The sequence below is a fragment of the Pieris brassicae genome, chromosome 5 (genome assembly GCF_905147105.1).
Source record: "Pieris brassicae chromosome 5, ilPieBrab1.1, whole genome shotgun sequence".
In the NCBI taxonomy this organism is placed as follows: domain Eukaryota; kingdom Metazoa; phylum Arthropoda; class Insecta; order Lepidoptera; family Pieridae; genus Pieris; species Pieris brassicae.
Window position 1 is genome coordinate 18,689,513 of NC_059669.1, and position 19,494 is coordinate 18,709,006.

Here is a 19,494-nt window from a genome sequence, read left to right on the forward strand (position 1 = left end):
CCGTGGCTGAATTACCGGGTATAACTGTCACGTGTCTTTTTTTCTTTTAAATAGATGATGTATCGAATGTTCTATTATAATTTGTCGTGAATTTAATATAAAATTTAATATATTGTATCCTATATTAAAACGATTTAAAATAGAGAGAATTGGAATGAACAATTACTGGAGGTGTCCATGAACCGCGATGACTGTCCTTTTTGGGGGTCTCCTGGGCTCGTTTGCCCCCCCCCCCCCCTATCATAAAAAATAGAATTAGTTTCTACTACTTTATGCACAATCATCATTATTCATAAATTTTTCTTATTCAAATTTTCAAAGAGCGCTTCATTCATACGATTACTAGTGAAGTGTAAAGATAACGTGACAGTATTGTAGGTAGCGCACACGTGTTAGCTTAAATATTCAATAATAACCGTATAAAAACAGAAATGTGTGTCACATCGGTTAATAATTGTTTGAAACCCGCTACTCATATACATTTTGTTCACGAAATTATAAATCTTCCGGTCTCAAATGGTTTTTTACGTCGTGTTACGACTACATATTTTGTACCTCGAAAACAGTTCTGATTTCGAATACATCTCATTAATTTAAGTATAACTTCCTCGGATACAACCAAAATGTAATTACACGCAGTGTATGTTTTTTTCAATGGATGTACCATTGAAAAAAGTTAGGTATTATGTATATTTTTTATAATGGTATACTTATTTTAGTTGCTTAATTACACACGAAACAAACATACATTCATTCAATGCATTTAATACAATAATTATCCCAATCCTATTTATCCTTTAAATAAAAATACCAATATTCTTTCATGCAATTTCAAATGTCAATAAAACTATTCTATGTAAAATATATTAATTATAATTAAATAATTTACACCTATAATTTATAATTATAAATAATTAACCATACAAACTCGTTGAATTTTAGTGTTAGTGTAACTGTAGATTACATGACAAATTGTTTTAAAAGCAGTTCCCACTCTCAATAAATTAAAAATTGAGTTAATAATAAATATCTGCTTAATTTAAAAGCTGTAGGAACAAGCCATTCTTGTTCACAATAGACGATCAAAGTTAAGTTTAATAATCAATTATATATATTATTATTATTACTATGTAGAACAATAATATTAAAAATACTATATATTTTTGGGTTGGAAATAAATATCATTTATGATAAATATTGAAAACCATTTCACTAGAACTTGCTTTGCGTTCATAAACCCTTCAAAAGCAATTAATAGTCCTTGAAGGTGGTTAAGTATAATAACCTGTGATTGGTCACAAAAAGCGCGTTGAAATTGGTCAGATGTCGTCCAATCTGGCAGATGCACGGCAGCTGGCTTGCGATGCACCCACTACACACTGTACATGGTGCTACTAAATTATTTCTGGGTCAAGACGACATTAAATAAAACTTGTTTGACGCGAATTTATTAAATGTTCTACATTTATTACACGAAGACGTTTCGAGTGCTTTTTGACGAGAGACGTGGTCAGCGAGCGTCTTTCTCAACTACAGTACTTTGATACTTCGATTCTATAATATTAAAGTATAGAGATAAATAACTTTGTCTATTATTACTTTCAAGTGGAACACATATTGTGTAGTAGTATCATTATTATAAACATACGAAATAACTAGTAAAACTGAAACACCATGTATAGATTACACATGACACGTAGCTTTTATTGTATTTCAATTACTTAATTTTTATTAGCATCAAAAGCATTTTAAGAATGAGAAATTAGAGATAGCTATAAAAAGTTGCTATTTTAACGCAAAAACTTAATAGATCAGAATAGAAATACTACTTTTTTATATTAGCTCACAGATATGATATTAATAAATGTTATTATTGCACATACATTACCCGTAATGCATGTAGGAGCTGTTAATACCACATTGATCCTAATAAGTAAAAAAAATGTATCCAGTCCTCATTGTATGCAGCTTGCGACAGGTGGCGGGGCGACTGATTTTCTGGCTTCCCTTCGCATATTTATTTACTATGCTAGTAGGACTAGGTCTTTATGCTTTTAGTAAAACTGTTTTACCGACTTTGTATCGGTTTGATAGCAATACTTATAATCTTGTATGAGACAGGGACCAGACATAAAGGCGGCTCATTCGCTGCGTTACTGGCGTTATTAAGTAGAAACTAAAATACGCATTTGGTGAATATTGTGCATTATATTACACAATTTACCTGGACTGTGATAATTTAATGACGATATACGCTGTGATATCTAAACTATTTTTATATTTATATATAAAATTATTAAATATTTTATTAAACCCATCAATTGTGAAGATCTCATTCGATGTGTATAGTGTATAGTATAATATTACGGAGAATATAGTTTTGTAAATGACGGTGGTTTGCTAAATTATCTATGATACTACAACACAATTAATTCTTTAAGTAATTGTACTTGATACTGCGCTCATAATAAACACTTTATGGTCTGTACATATGATCTGTCATAGACAATAATTTATTATTTAACATATGTATATCACCTATATACATATGTTAAAAAACAGTATGATTTTTGTTATTTTAAAATTATGGACATAACTCTTTAAAAGTAAACACCGCGTTTGATATAAGATATCTAAACAACGTACGTTTATACGAACACACAAATATAAACAACTTAAACCACGTTGCAGTAATCATATTAATATGTACATAGGATTTTTATTGTTAATGACACTTGACACGTAGGCATTCCTATTCCGACTTCAATAAATCCAAACGAGGATTAAAATTCAACCAATATTTTCTTAACTTAAACAAAAATACCTATGACTTTGACATAATGTAGAGTTTACATCTTTGTAACACATCACAGACTATTTTACATGTTCAACGATTGACACCGGAATTTCTTTATTACTCTTATTTTGACGTACGAATGCTTAACAAACATATCATAGATTTTTCCATTGAATACGTATGACTAATTTACGGCTCAGGACGGTTAGTATTTTGAATATAGAAAAACTACCTTACGGCATAATCCTACACCTAACCTACAACTGTTAACATATTCTTATGAATTCTAATAGAAGTTAGCTTTGTATCGAATGTGACCGGCACAGGCCCGGGGGCAGACCGGTCGCAAGCGGGACGACCGTTACTCCACTGTAACGACACGCGATTCAGTTTTCTTATGATAAACTTTTCTATAATAAAATAATCGCCATTCAGCTGTAAGCTTCTTTAATAGTAGCTCGACTGTAAGGCTTGGTTTTAATTGTCGGGGAAGGATTTATGTATATTATTGTATCTCTGTAGCTAGATGACCCGGCTCTGAGGTAATGAGAATTCTAATGATTCACTTTCAACCTTTGAAATCTTTTCAATCAGTCAGGCACAGAGAGCTAATATGATGAACTTGTCTATAAAAAAGATAATTCATATAATGAATCACACCCAGGAATGTACCCATTGGCGAGTTAACATCATCGAAGTGTGGTTGAATGTTGACTACTCAATGCTAATAGTGCAGATAGCTCAGTCCCGTTCCTAGAGCTAGGCCTTTTGACCTCGCCTCCTCTCACTACGCCCCCGCACTCCGCTACTTTCCAACTGTTTAACACAAAATTGATTTTGATCCCTTTAAACCTCAATATAAATGCGTTTGTCAAATCTGCAATAATTAATTATGACAGGATTATTATAAAAACTATAATGAAATTATAAACCGCCCAAATTAATGATTTTGGACAAGCCTCACCGATTATAATTATTTAGTTTCATTTTATTATCTTATACGCTGAAAATAATTAACCTCTAAATATGTATACTATAAAATTTTGCTTTAACTGCGTCATAAGTTAGATTTCTGGATAAATATCACTTGTTTCGAGTTGTAGGCAAAGTAGGCATCTGCTTCTTTTCCACAGGACTTTTATTTAATATTCAGCATGTTCGATGAGCAAAGGTATACTTTTAGTAAGTTAAGTTCCAATTTAAGATACGCAATAAAACAACACAAAGATAAAAAAGAATTTGTTTAAATAATTTCAACTGAAATATTCAAGCGTAAACAAAAACCAGGTACAAAATAAACTGTTACAATGTGCCCAATGATTGGTAAAATTCAATAGTATTCTATTTTCAAAAGTCTAAAATGTCAATTGTCACCATAAAAGCTTTCTCGAAAGCTGGCATTAAATCATAAATCCCGAAACGTAATAACTAAATGTATTGTATACCTACCTGGTTTTCTAGGAAGAAAAAAACATCTTTTGTATATCCCCGGACGTACTTTCCCCAAGCAGTTTGTGAGTTTTTTTTGGGACGAATTTTCTGGGGCTGTCAGTCCTGCCTTCAATGTTAGTGAACGATAATGATTTACAATAGTATTTGTTTTAACATTATTAAGATTTAAATAATGTTTTTACACTAAAACCTGATTTATAATAATATATATATATATAATTATTAATACATATATGTGTATACTTGTATATACTTTAAAAATAATATAACAATAAGATAGTAATAATGTTCCGTAACCAACTATTAGGGGTTGATTCCTGATATTTTAAGGTGTGGCTTCTATACGGAAATACTGTCAAGAACTGTTATAACGACATCGTAGGGACTGCTCATATTTGGTCTTAAAAACCGATATATACAGCCGATGACGATGTTATTAAGTACATAATACATAAAAATACATAGAATTTAGCCGGGACCTTTGATATTGGTATAACGGGTATGTTTTTCTAAACGATGTCGTCGTAAACCATTTTTGATTTAATTATTTTCCCAGGAATCGATCCTAATTTTATAATCGTATATCAAAACTAACGATACAGTTACATATATAAAACGTGTTTACAATACGCCTTGTTGTACTAATGAATGCATTTGGTTTCTTAACTATATTATTTTAAGTTCACTTTCAAGTAAGTAGGAAGTCTTCTGAATTCTGGCTAAAACATACTTCATTACGTGTACGGTGTGTATTTTCAACATCGCTTGTCACAGATAAAAGTATTGTCTTGGTATGGGAAATTTATCTCTTCGTTTGTGAAACCATGTTATCTTGATGCCACTATTTCGTTAAGATTTCTATGAAAATTGAGAAATTAAATGTCTAGATTGCCTACGCTTTAGTACATTCGCAATTTAAAAAAAGAACGTTGAAAATCGGAATGACAGCTGCGTAGGAAATCTTTAAGCAAAGGAGGCGTACGAAGATCGCTTGAAAAGAGCGCGCACCTGGCTTATTGTAGCTTTGAATACGACGCACACATGCGCACCCGCACTTATCCCAGTACAATACCGGATAAAGATTTACCCATGATATAATATACCTGGGAGCAAAAAATCAAGGATAAGCTCTGGTCTAATGATCACGCCAGAAAAAGTTATTCAGGAATCCCGTACGCTACAATGCACCATTTCACCTCAATTTGATGTTTTAATGTTATAAAAAAGTGGATTTTAAAAGATTTTATTTTTATATATTTCAGCATTTTATAAATGGTACAATTACTTTAAACGCATAATTCATTGTATGAGAAACTTTCAACATATTCATAGCAAGGCATAGTTATACACTAAACGCGCAGAAATAAAAATAAATCAAATAAATCTGCAGCTATATTTCAATACTTCAAATTAACTTGCTTTTTCAGACACCAAAGTGTATTTTTTTCAAATATAGTCTTGATATTTTATTCATATGAGATTAAATCTCAACTTCTAATGTAAATTATCACCGATCTGTCATAATGGTTACCTACTTAATTTATCTTTCAAATGACTGCATTATAATAAATTTACATTTTATTTGGAATTAACCATGCCGTTAATGCGACCCTATTATGAGATGGCAAACTCAACAACTTGTTCCCAGCGTGTTTACTTTTCTTAAACAAAAACTATTTCCATTTTTACAATCATTTCTAAAATCTAAGCATTCAGTACAATTCAACAACATTTGTTGTCTAAACAAGATTTTCGAATTTATAAAGTTTAACCATCTGAGTTAAATTGTCTACGCGTAGCACATTTGTAGAGTATCCCTGAAAATTCATTAACAGCAAAATTTCAGAAATAAACCTAACCATTTTTAATTACGTAAGACGTTGGGCACCTGACAACTGACATCTGACCTTGGCGCTCCGTGTCCCGTGGCCTTGGACCGCGAAGGGTCTCACAGACCCACAATAGCTGGCCGTTAAAACTCGTCTGATGAATACCGCGGAAACCCTCCCCTTGTGCGAAATCCGGCTAACGATTTTCTTTATTTGTCCTTTATGCTCTATTTTAACTACGTATTGATATGTGGGGTTCATTCGAATACCGTTACTGTCAAGTTAGATCGTTTAAATGTCCATAACTTTTTATAATTTTATGGCTTCTCTTCGCAAAATCCCTTGTTTAATTTTAACCATTGACAAAGCAAGTCCGCAGATCTATTTTCAAAAATAAGTTTTACGATTTCTCTATTATTATTTTTGTGATTTGTAGCGTCTATTTATATTAGTAATTCATAGGGTTTATACCATTATTGTAAAGTTGTCTATTATAAAAGTTTATTACTTTAACGTGTCCTAAAGTTTAACAAATTAATAATAACAATTATGTGCTTGTTTGTTAAAATAATATGAAAACCTATATTGATTGCTTTGAAATACACAGAGGGCGCTAACGTGTTCATCAACTTATATACAGTTATGATAGTAATCGTGTTCAATCTGTAATTATTTATCTCATATACACCTTTTTATTGACTTGAAAGTACAACTACAGCAATAGAGCTTTTTTGCACAACGATGACATTATAAATGAATAAAATAAGAGCAGTCCGGAATTAGGTTCCTGTTTTAAAGACACGCATCAATAATAAAATTACCCAAACGGCTTATTCTTGGAAGTGCCCGAAAGCAATTCTAAATCCTTTTTAATACAAAATAATAAAAATCACTTTCGTGAGAATAACCTTTGCCTAGCTAAACTCAGTTTCCACGTTCTGTCATAGACGTTTCGAGTTTAGTATATTTTACTAGAGTGAATACTCTATCGTTACATGTTAATTTACGTATAACATGTTTTTATTTTCGAAGTCCAAGTAAAATTTAACACAAAGGTTCGAAATCTATGAAGTCGGTTCAAAATAGAAACATTTTTTTCAACAAGAGTGAAATATAGGGTCCAGGCTATTGTTCAATCGAGGACTTATGAAACTCAATAGCTCAGTTTGGTACAAAGCATATTTTCTATTCAAATTATTGTTTTGTTGTTGTTCCTAGGAAAGCTGGCGATTAGGGTTCATAATTGACATTCATGAATAAGAAATGCAAGTAGAAAAATATTTTTAAATGTAAGTCGTTGATGAATCTAGATATATTTTTTATTATTTCAAACCTTATAGAGATTGGTCATTGGCGTATCTGGGGTTACTTTTGAAGCAGGCGTGTCCAATTTCACGCTGCTGTCGAACTAAAGTGCATATTGCAATAGATTTTCAGTATCATAATATGTAGGTGTAAATTATAGCAGATAAGACCCGTTTAATATAAAATTTCGCAGCCTTAGATGGTGATGGAATTTGCATTTTTTTGTAATACTAAATTGATCGGTTAATATTAATTAATTAAGTCAAAACCTTTGATGGCCAATGAATAAAAAAAGGGTAAATAAAAAACCAATTTGATGTGTCGCCACATTTATTTGAATTTTACTTAAAAAATTGAATAAAAAATATTGTATTTCATCAACATTACTTTAGAAATGAATAATATACAGTGGTAGAAAATCCGTTTGCTGCACCCGGAATTATTGTTATTATGACGGGGTGAGCGTCGGTAGCGCCGCCTCGTGGTTGAACGAGACAATTAAAAAAAATGACTTTACATTCATACATGAATAACAGAATACACATATTTATTATTTTGTTCAATCATACTACGGGCAACACAGGTTTAAATTTTCTTTCACAATACTAATACGGGTCAAGTTTTCTAACTGTCTCTGGGTTGGGTGGATTATTGGCTTGTCTATGGGTTGTTTGAAGGCGGCCGCTGTCAGTCTCACGCTGCTCTTAAATTAATCTTCTTCCTCACCACTCTCCGACTCTGTGGAAAAATATTTTATAAAAAACGGTTTTCTAAAATACTCTAGAAACTTGGATCAACATATACCCAACACCTTACTGTTGTTGCTGGTTTGGTGTAGTTAATTGAGAGTTATCAGTCAAATGGTACACATTAAATTTACGTTTTTATCTTTAATGTGTACGATTTGACAACTGGAGGCAAATCAATACAGACAACATATTAATTCAATTGGTTCTAAAAGTGAGTAAAGCTCTGTAGTAACTCACCCTCCTCAGCGCTCTGTAGCCACTCGACAAATTTCTTCATCTGATCGAGGAACATATGCTTGCCCTTGGAAGAGTTGGGGTCGCGGTACCAGCGCAAGATTACTTCCTCGGAAACCACTTCACTCTTGTACAGCATCACAACCAGCTTACTGAACGCGCGCATGAAGTTCATGTTCTCGTAGCAGTACTCTTGGACCTGTACAAATTTAATGTGGTCATAATTATAAATTGAAAAAGCAATTTTAATGCATCAAATCCGAGTAAACGGCAATACCATTCATGGTAACTCAGTTGGCAAGTGTCAAGATGCATTGAGGTAAGAGTGCTTATAATTAATACAATGGTTGTTGTATTGGAGTTGCCAATTTAAATGCAGTCATGTAGGCAATTTGTTATGAAATATTTGTTGCGCTTCAACATCAGTCTCGGCTTTAAACCGAACCTGGTAAATATATCCACGCGATACTATTGCACACTTTCCACACCGACGCGACTATGTTCTAATCGTGACTGTTCTACTTATGTGCAATAATGAAATGTAACAAAATATATTTACTGATATTTCCTGTGACTAAGTACTAAGTATTTTAAGGGTCTTTAGGTTCTAATAATACCAAGAACGAATTTCTTCAAAAAATAAGATACATAACTAATAGGATAAGAAAAAAAAACTTATTATTTTCAGTAAACTAAATAAATTACCTTAGTCAGCAAAGCAATTTCAGCCTTAGCAGAGTGAGCAAACGCAGCTAGAAGCGGCGTATATTGGCGCAAATGTTTCGCAGCTTGCTCGGCCAAAAGTTCCTCTTTCTTATTCCACTCACCGCGAGCCATCACGCACTGCCAAATCTGAAATTTAGTTACCGTTAGTAGCTTATAACTACAAAAATATATATTAATTTATATGGGATAATGATCAGATTGCCATGTCAACATAGCATGACAGCTACTGTGTAAAAGCTTAGCGACGCCCGAAAGACTCAGTTGCCACTAGCCTCAAACACTAAAACCGCCACACTCTGACTCGTCATCAAGTTTCATCATATGAGAGGGTTATAAATCATTTATTTTAATGTTAAAATGTCTAATAAAAAAGAAAAAAACAAATAATGATATACATCATTTACAAAAATAAAATACTTACAATCGCGACCACCTCATGGTCTGGTATGTCATTCTTCTGCGCCATGTCTCTCAGGTCTGGTATGATGTCTCTCACTGGTTTTTCATCATTTAGCTCCTCATCAAGAACACGAGTTAGTTCCCGACGAGCTTCCTGCGAAGCTTGGGCCCGGTGCAAGCGGACAACTTCGCCTAGACCCCGCGCCCCAAACATCGTGGCTAGAGATTCCTCGCTGCGACGATTTAGGGGCAAGAACTCCAGAAGCCTTATGGAAAAGAAATTTTGATATTTATACTAGAAGTATGCAGTAATCCATGGATGGGATGTAAAGGCAAATTTTACAACCTTCAACCTTTAGGGATTTTTTATGTAGCCACATTTATGACGACATCACAATAAATGCGATGAGCCAGTACATGTAGCAGTTATCTTTCCCAAATCTTAAACATGATCACATTAAAGAAAATCATATTACTTTTGAGATTGGGATCATCCTTTTCAATGTTTGACATTATAACAGGACTCCTGTATTTGTGTATGCATTGTCTAATATGGTTACAGAAATTCAATGAATTACACCATATAAATATACCTTTAAAAAATGGTGGGTACATAAAATTTTAGTATTGAAAACAATTCATGAACTTAGCCTCACTCACCTGCCTTCAAGTTGCCCCCTCTTCAACGCAGTAACTAACGAAGTAACTCCACGTTCGTTCTTCATTGTTACGAATACTTCAAGCACGAATTCTAAAGCAACGTTTTCCTTCAGAAGGTGCTCATTCACCAGCACTAGAAGTACTGATGGTGGGACGCATCCGTTGCCTGAAATAAGATTTTTTTGTAACATGGTCTATGTACGTATTTGATATTAAATAAAAATAATTGATTAAGATCTGTTACGAAAGTAAACATAGTATATAACATCGATAATAATAACTACCTTAGAAATTTGTAAAACAAAATGGCCGTTGCCACTAAACAAGATGGCGGATATAAGCATCCGAATTTACGATTCGATAATATAATAGACCATTACAGGTTTTTTTTAAATCCTTAGATAGATGTTCAAAAATTATATGTAACACCGTCAATGTATCGGGCCCCACGCAAACAGGGACCGAGAATAATCTGTGGCGTAATAATATCGCACATTTCGACACCCACCAGGCTAGGTAACGCCGGGCCGGCTCTAATTGTGTGCCTAATGATTTTTTTTATATTTTACGTTTTGTACATAATTTTTTTATGATTATTTAGTTATGGTTTTAACTCTTGAACAGATAAGTCAAGTACTATTAGTACTCTTACATAATTGGACTACTTATAAAGCAAAAATTTTAGAACTTAAATATAATTGTAACTTACATATCCACAACGCCGTCATCCTTGCCAGTTTGATGCGCTGCAGAGGTTCGAACCCTTTAATGTACACCAGCACCTGAAGACACAAATTTAATTTTATCATTTTGAAAAACACCTTTATAGATGTAGAATAATAAATTGTAAATAAATTTCTTACTATTAATAGGTCTTAAAATAAACGACTATAAAAATCATTTTTATGATTATAGATTGATAATGTAGTATTACCTTTTTCATTTCCTCTTCAAACATTTTTTCCAGATACTTATAACGTCGCATTAGTTTCACGAATACCTAAAGAATACACATCTGATGAGAACAATTTACGAAAAGATTATTAATTTTAGGGTTACTTCTTTATAATCAGCAATAAAACGAACGAGTGAGGATTCACATCAGAATTCAGATCTCTAGCCAGTTGTTTCATCATTTTAAGTTAAACATTTGTACTATTTTACTTTTTGGAAATGTAATTGAATAATATTGATCACAAAAATAAATTACATATATGGTTAAATTTTTAATGGCGTAATTATTAGATATGATAATTACTTGATAAATATTAATTTTGGTCCCTATTGAGGGTGTGCCAAATGTTCCTAGATATTTGTACATTTTTAAATAAAAATTACCTGTTCAAAGTTGTGCATTGACTCCATATCCTCACTAGCGTTGAAGATGCAAGTGTTTGTCTTCGGTGTCTCCCCATCCATCGACACCGAACCACCGGGGACTATAGGAACATAATTTTTGTTAGTAATAATAAAGAACATTTATGTAATTGTATTACTATTAAGAACAATTAGCCTTTGTAAATACAAATTTTAGAATATGTAAGGCTACTATAAAATACAAAGAACCAGTATATATTTATATTACATATTAGAATTTAATTTTCGGGTACTTACGCAATAGCCCCCCAGCAATAAGAACATCGAAAATGACCTCGCCATACCGGCGATAGTCAAGTTTGGAGCCGGCCGCGTCTAAGAACTTATAGGCCGCCTCCAGATCACCGCCCGCGCGCTCCAGTCCTTGGACCAGAGCGTCGCGGAACCCGTTAGGGTCATACTTCTCTTTCTCATCTGAAACAAACACGTATAGTTATGAATTTACTTTATGTGTTGCTGCTATGTTCTGAATCGCACTTTCCAGGTTTCCTAACACGCTATTTAATAATGCATGGTTAGGAATCCTAACCTAATCCTATAAATATAATATCCTAACTTAGGATTTTTAATGAAAATAGTGAAGTTATAAGAAACCAGTAAAGTTTTTAGAAACAGACAACTTAATAAATGATACTCTTTATCTTTACACGTCAGGAAGCGATTACGTAGACAGACATTTCAGATGTTAATTTACTATATGATTGTCATAAATCTCTTGTGTATCATAATCATATCATATTTTTAGTCCATTAACAATAAACAGAACATGACGCAAATGAAACGAGGAAGAAATTATTTTCAGATTGTGTTGTTTGTACTAAATCAGTTGATAAATTGCGTCATTCTTAAAAATTTTGTTTATACTTATATGAAGTCGGATGAAACTTGGACCTAATTATGTATTTTAAACAGGCCTGGTTTTACAGAAGCGCATGTTTTTAACCGCCTGCAACCGAATTTGCACATGTACGCAATCAAACATTAACATAGAAAAAATGTTATTGTTAAATATTAACTTGAACGATAAATTATTTAGTGATTCATATTGAGCAGCGACCTTATTCCTTGTAAAAATTTAAAAAAGGATTATGTATAATTGGAAATTAAACAAATTTTTGATTACAGAAAAAGTGTTTCCCGACACTATATAGATACTATAAATACTTATATTGTTAAATTTTAATTTCGAAAATCGAAGGAGTTAAAAAAAATATACAATAACATATTGGTTGCTGGTGAATAAATCCAAGGCAATTGCAAAATCATCCATTAATTTATCAACATACTGTCGATGTGTACGACGACTTGAGCAAGGTTACGTGATTCATAAATAAGCACTTGGCTAAGGAAAACTACTTGGAAGTATATAAATATACAATTAGTCAACTTAATATATATTACATATATAACTTAGTAATAATATATTTATAAACTGTTGCTATGAAGTTCAAAGTTTTTGCAACAAGCGCAACATGTATTGTGATTGATTTGTTCATTATTTATTAGTAGAAAATCATCACATAGACAGCTATATGTTAAATAATTTTTTTTTTAGAATAATTCAATTTGAGAAAGGATTCATGTTAGACCAACAATATAAAACAATTGTTTAGAATGGGCTTATATTTTTGACAGTATAACAATATGTACCTAGATGGGAGTGTGAAGGTTACCGAAAATTAAGTAACCTGTATTAGCATCTTATCATTAACTTAATTCACACTGCAAGACATTTTAGCTAGATTCTCTCATGCTTGTAGCCAACATTAATAAAGTTATAAAGCTTTAAATGCTAAATGAGATTTAACCTACATATAAAATTAAGAATTTCAAGTTCAAGTTTTCCCATTACCTTTTTAGCTGTAGTATACAGATAACACTCTTAATAAATAAAATGTAAGATTTAAGTAATAAAGAAAAATGTTTATTGATATGCGTACCAAATCTATTTAGTAGAAACAGCTTGGTATAGCTTTAATCAATAGTTTAATCTCCACAGTCAAAAGAAGCCAGTTTGGACACATCTATTCCATTCTGGGGCAAAGCTGTGGCTACATTGTACTATTAAAAACCTCACAGAAATTAAACACAGCCTACATGAAATATGCCATATAACTAAATAAAATTGTACATGGAGTAATTACTGTTTTGCATAAAAAAAATAACCTAAAAATTATTTTGTATCAGAACTTTATTATTTAAAAAAGTAGTCTACCAACACATTGAACATAAACATGAAGTAAATCTGCATTGTATATTAACTACCTATATATGGTAATATCTATGTAGCTCTTTTTTAATCATGTTATTAATTTAATATCAAACAAGCTCATCAAGCTACTGTTATTTTAGCCATTATCGTTGAACAGTACATTCGCATGAGAATTATAAATGTTCACATGACCCACTTCGTGTGATTCATTAATATTGTTAGTGTGTGCCAAGGTGAAGGTTATGCGGAAAAAAATATCTCCTTTAAGCAGTCCTATTTTACTTCCATAGTACAACTTGAGGCAATAGATTAGTAATTCTAAAATAATTAGGAGCATGCGACTTTTACAATAGCTACAATCACTGCTTACCTCTTTTTCTGGTCTTGATCCGTTGACCCGATAATACTGGTTTTTCTACCTTTTGACTCATACAATATATTGCTGAAACAAAATACACGTGGCATTTACTTGAGTAGAGAGGGGCCCTAGGATTTTAACGAAAGGTCATCGCCCCGAAAGGACCACATGTTGAAAAATTAAATCATAATTTTATTTTAATCAAACCAAATAATTTCATTTACGAAAACGAGGCGACGCCTACTTACCACAAGGCAAGACACAATAAATCACTAAAATCTCTAATCCTTTGTGAGCCCAAATTACAACCTCCACAAATGACTCAGCAAGGATATCGATATATTATTAATGAATTTCAACTAGTATTTTAAATGCAACTGAAATACAATGAAAAACTAATCGATAATACACTTATACTTACGTAGTTACAGGTTATGTAGGAGCCTTTTACTCCTTTTGCGAGTTCACTTCGACTGCGCCTGTTCGGAAAAGAAAGAAACGCTCGAAGATCTTTGACTCGGAGAGCTAGAGACAACGTGTATGGAGTCGCCGGATATCCGGTTTTAAAAAACCGACATATCGATTTTCTCAGTAAATAAAATTTGTTCTCTTGCAAACTGCTATTTTAATCTTCTTTTTGCCTTTAACACAATAATTTGAAAAATAAATCAACCCTCAGATTTACGTGTGTTGGAAAATATAAGATAAGGAAAAAAATTGATGATTGTCGTATAAATATAAAAATCACATAAAAACTAATAAATGCAAAAATCTACAATTAAAATTTTAATTATATATTTTAAAAAGACGACACGATAATTTAATCAATTTTGTAATATTTATTTAAAAATCACAATTTGAAAGGAGAACATATGATTACAAAAATATTATTAATAGACAACATAAATTTTTTCATCATACGCTTCGTACAGGCATAGTCTGTGGAAGCATAAGTAGCAAACATAGAGCAGAACTTTATTAAGCCAATAGCAAAATTAGGACCATTTGAACCACGCTAAAGTAGCTAACGAAATAATATGCTGACTCTTTATTTTCTAACGTTTAATGCGTAAATATCAGATAAAATAAAGGATATCCTGTATTATTTTACGTAGGCTGACAGTAGCTAGAATAGTCGACATCATCCTTTTTCGACATAATGTATCGATAAAAATAAAATATCGGCTATTCTGAAGTTTTTGGACAAGAATTATAGAAATAAAACAAGATGAACCAAGACCAAAATCTATTTTGGACTTTAAATATAAAATAAAATTTGAATGACATCGTGTTTATTGACATTTAAGGATTACAATTATTATTATAATTTGACCAAATAACGTTGTCACTTTTTAGAAGTTAATAAATTTACACAACTATACACTCAATTTGATATTTTAAAGGTTAAAAAACAAGCATCTTAATTTAATTAGTTTACGACCACCAAGCAAGAAACGCAGGAGACATATTTTTTTTAGAACCAATGTATAAGCTGTCCATTGTTATTTATTTATATATTTTCTATGCTTTGGTACTTGTGCACAAGTACTATAGTGAGTATTGTATTTAGATTTAGTCTAAAATGTTTGTAACCTGTGGAGTTATAATATATAGTTAGTGATTTATTAGCCTAAATGCAGTAGGCATAAAATATAATATAAATAGGCTCATAGTAACCATAGAGTAAAACTACTCGGTGTGTGAATCTGTATACTAAATGTTAAATAATAAGGTTCATAAATAATTTTATTGTATTATTTAGCGATTAAGAGTTAAACACTATATCAACAAAAAAATCTAAGCCGAGGATAGTATTATTGTATGGTATAATACCACAAATTGAACAAAGCCTTAAATCTATAACGTGTGTTCTGAATTCTGATTTAAAATGGCAAATTGCATTTTGGCAAAGGTAAATATACTGTGCAGATGGTTAACCTCCTCCCTCCTAACTCCTATAAATCAACGTATTAGATTTTTATGTATGGGATTTAGTTAGTAATAATCTTATCCTAAACTTCTACTGAAAATATGTATACATATAAATCTCATTGCGTTTTAGACATTGCATTTCATATATGTTTCAGATAGGTCAACTACGATTACTTCCAGCAACAAAACTTTTACAATCATACCGCACAACCACATCAAAACATTACGACCCCAAGTTTAAGAAGCTTCGTAAAGAAAAATTCCTTAAAATAAATCTCCATGACTATAACGAGGATATTGACAAACTACCTGAAGAAAAAGTCAGGCAGAAGATGAAAGAGCGTGGCTTGCTTCCTACTAGACCTTGGAATGACAGACCTTTTTACATTTCAGCAACAGGTATTACACGATTGCATTAAATTGGTCAATCTGAACAAGACATGACATGACATTAAATTGATCTTAGATGCTTGTTAAACATAAATATATAACTTTTTAGGTGGTGTATTTGAGGCATACATCCCACCAGAGGGTGATGGAAAAGCTTCCATAGTATCAACTACACGAGCCAAACAAACTGTAGAGCTGCTTGAAAAAAAATCTAAATCAATGATGGCAATACGTAAAGTTAAATCTTTTGATGAAGATTTTGATACCAAAGAATTTTGCCGGATAGCTCAAGATATTTATGTTAAAGCACATGAAAGTCTTGTTAATAATGATAGGCATGCATTGAGAACATATGTTACAGAGAAGGCATATCCTGAATTTCGGCATAATTCATTTGGAAAGACAATAAGATGGAAGTTTTTGGAATCACTAGAGCCACCAAGAGTAGTTCATGCCAGATGTACAGATGTCATTAGCAAAGAGAATATATTTGGACAGGTTTGCATTTTGTTAAGAAGCTTCTGAATATCTATATTAAAATAATACATTCATAAGAGTAGTTTTGAATTTAAAATGATATTTCATTAGAAAATTTATGTTACAGATCACTGTTCGCTTCCACACTCGTCAGCAGTTGTCAGTCTATGACCGTTTTGGAAGACTATTGCATGGTAGTGAGATTCTTGCTAAGGATGTCTTGGAATATGTTGTATTTGAGAAGCATTTATCTAATGTTTACGGTAATTGGAGAGTGCATGGGAAAATCATACCAGATTGGGCACCAAGTAAAGACCCATCCAAACTAACAAGAATAATGCCAGAAGAGAAGGCTGTGGTGCCAGAAGAGACGGCTGTGGTGCCAGAAAATACTGACAATGAAAAAACCCCAGTTGTAGCTAATAAGTAGTTAATAAAATATACAATGTTAGATTTTTTTATTCATATATGTATGTAGATATATGCAATTGGTGAATACATACATTGTAGATAGGGCCTTAAACAAGCTAAAACTTTGAAGTATTTGCTTTGTTGTTCTATGAAGACAAAGTTAATAGTAACATTTTACTAATTTAACTAATTTTTGCTAATAATGGACATAATAACAATATTAAAAACCAACATCAATTGCAACACTTTTATTGTATCAAAACTCTTAAATCTCTACAAAGTATAGTTATTTTGTATGATAATTTAGATGCCAGTTGACTTAAAAGTGCAATAATTGTGCATCAAAACATTCTACAAATATAAATTAAATTTTATATTTCTTATTTACAAATTTTAACTAATAGGATTATATTTTGTACATTAATAATACACTTCGATATATAAAATATATCTAATAAAAATAGCATTTTATATATTGTTTCAAAATTGGTAAGACATTTTCAACTCTAACAAGTAACAATTATAATACATATGTTGATTTGTTTTCATTTTTAGGAAGCAATATTTAACCAGCCACATTATGTTGTATTTACAAGTTAAACATGTTTCTATTTATTTAAAGCACTTAACTATTATTTCAGTGGTATACATTTGGAATGATCAGATTTTATAAGAGATTGCGTAAGTCTATGAAAATATTTTTATTATTAAAATAAAAATACTTATCAATCTTTTAAGATTAGTTTACACTTAACAATAACGTCTCAAAGAAATACTTAATTTATAAAACAGTATTCAAAATAATTTGATCTCGTTCAGATCCAATGATTGGAACATTGCGTTTCAGGCATGTTCCTTTCATTACAGCTAGTTGGTGTTGTTCCCAGTTATCACTATATGTCCATACAGCTATTGGCGTTTAAAACGCCTTCATATATCGTTAGATAATGTTGCATTTAACTCCGTCATCTATTCTGCAATTATATAGCATTTCCGACGAATCGTAAGATTGTACACGATTATCCGAGTATATTGTTTCGGCGTTCAGACTACAGTGGGCGCTGTGCGTTGCGTGGGTTTAGGCGGAAGCGGCGGCGGGGTCCGCGGCTGCAAACGCTGCCTCTGGGTTTCACGGAGATTCTCTAAGAAATCTGAAAAAGAGAAAATATTTAATTTAATAACATACAACATTCTTAGGGTTGAATTACTTTATTATAGGTATAAAGGAAAAAAATATTATAGGATCGGCTAGTTGAAAAGATTAGCAGGCGATCATTCATAGGGGCTCTCGCTCAATAACATTGTTACTTCTTTTTGTGTAATAAATTGAATACTTACGCGGTGGGTGATGATGTAAGGGTGGGCCGGGCCGTAAAGTAGCTCTAACTCTATTAGCGGGTACGGGGCCTTGAGACAAAGAGGACTGGGGATTGGGTCCATCTGTGTTCACCCCATTACGTGACGCCTCGCTAAAGCCTCCTGAACTGCCAGAGGTGCGGTCTATACTCTATAACAAAAAATATTGCATTGTTATTGCAAATAGATACATATTTTTATTCTATGAAATCCTAAGCCCGCCAAATAAGGCAGCTAATCGTTATTTCGTTTCTAGTTTTAATGAAATATAGTATATATTTATCGACTGTATTTATTAAATCATTTTTTTATGACAACGTGAATGTAAATTGTTATCTTGTAAATTAGAATGTAAAACAAAACACTTAAGACAAAGCGTAAAGTTTGATTGTGATTGGTTAAATGGACGTAATAACCTGACGTATGTTGGGTGCCAATGCATATTGGAGATGCTGTTGACCAAGTACAGTACTGTCTGTGCCTACAATCAATACGATGACGTCATACCCGGAAAAGTTAACAAAGTTACGACCGCTAAAGCTATGTACAAGTTTTCGACCTTAGTCTAACCACTGGGACCTTCTCCCACGTAATACATTCCCACATTCCTACAGGCTATAAGCTCACCAGCGTGTCTTCATCGTGAGGCCGTAAAGTGACGTCAGGTATGGAGTCAGCGTCATCTTCCTTTTCACCTCTCTGGTTAATTCTCACAGCGCGCCATTCACCATCACCGAAGTCCACTATTTGCAGCCGAGCGCCGTCTAATTCCTAATAATAAATAAATAATTTATATTTTTTTATTGTTTAAGTAATAAAAATATCAATTG

At 32.3% G+C, this 19,494-nt stretch overlaps 3 protein-coding genes across 9 annotated transcripts in view; 1 reads left to right on the forward strand and 2 right to left on the reverse strand.

Annotated features, from left to right (window-relative positions):
• Positions 1-7,913: 7,913 nt before the first annotated feature.
• LOC123709690 (protein krasavietz) lies at positions 7,914-14,781 on the reverse strand. Its single transcript, XM_045661185.1, has 11 exons — positions 14,520-14,781; positions 14,111-14,182; positions 11,766-11,942; positions 11,490-11,590; positions 11,086-11,151; positions 10,861-10,933; positions 10,152-10,317; positions 9,514-9,757; positions 9,072-9,218; positions 8,370-8,565; positions 7,914-8,121 (listed from the first exon to the last, which is right to left on the reverse strand). Exons 2-11 carry the CDS (start codon positions 14,169-14,171, stop codon positions 8,093-8,095), a joined length of 1,260 nt encoding a protein of 419 aa, XP_045517141.1. The 5' UTR covers positions 14,172-14,182; positions 14,520-14,781; the 3' UTR covers positions 7,914-8,092.
• A 952-nt stretch (positions 14,782-15,733) lies between these two features.
• On the forward strand, positions 15,734-17,348 carry LOC123709527 (probable 39S ribosomal protein L45, mitochondrial). The gene is made up of 4 exons (XM_045660929.1): positions 15,734-16,010; positions 16,186-16,429; positions 16,530-16,918; positions 17,025-17,348. The coding sequence occupies exons 1-4, from the start codon at positions 15,987-15,989 to the stop codon at positions 17,325-17,327; spliced, it is 960 nt and encodes a 319-aa protein (XP_045516885.1). The 5' UTR covers positions 15,734-15,986; the 3' UTR covers positions 17,328-17,348.
• A 67-nt stretch (positions 17,349-17,415) lies between these two features.
• Positions 17,416-19,494, reverse strand: part of LOC123709526 (regulator of G-protein signaling loco) — a 54,773-nt gene continuing 52,694 nt past the window's right edge. For all 7 annotated transcript variants that reach the window (XM_045660922.1, XM_045660923.1, XM_045660926.1 and 4 more), the window contains 3 exons: positions 19,292-19,435; positions 18,647-18,815; positions 17,416-18,459 (listed from right to left, as the gene is read on the reverse strand). In XM_045660922.1, the coding sequence (XP_045516878.1) occupies positions 18,353-18,459; positions 18,647-18,815; positions 19,292-19,435 (420 nt within the window). In that variant the 3' untranslated portion in view covers positions 17,416-18,352. The remainder of the gene's footprint in view (positions 18,460-18,646; positions 18,816-19,291; positions 19,436-19,494) is intronic.

Excerpts from the sequence above, each read along its gene's own strand:
- LOC123709527 (XM_045660929.1), top strand. The coding sequence starts at position 15,987 with ATGGCAAATTGCATTTTGGCAAAG. Across the intron at positions 16,430-16,529 it reads TTTTTACATTTCAGCAACAG|GTGGTGTATTTGAGGCATAC; the intron begins GTATTACACGAT and ends ATAACTTTTTAG. Across the intron at positions 16,919-17,024 it reads AAGAGAATATATTTGGACAG|ATCACTGTTCGCTTCCACAC; the intron begins GTTTGCATTTTG and ends TTTATGTTACAG.
- LOC123709690 (XM_045661185.1), bottom strand. The coding sequence starts at position 14,171 with ATGAGTCAAAAGGTAGAAAAACCAGTATTATCGGGTCAACGGATCAAG. Across the intron at positions 9,758-10,151 it reads AGGGGGCAACTTGAAGGCAG|GCTTCTGGAGTTCTTGCCCC; the intron begins GTGAGTGAGGCT and ends CTTTTCCATAAG. Across the intron at positions 8,122-8,369 it reads GCTACAGAGCGCTGAGGAGG|AGTCGGAGAGTGGTGAGGAA; the intron begins GTGAGTTACTAC and ends ATTTTTCCACAG.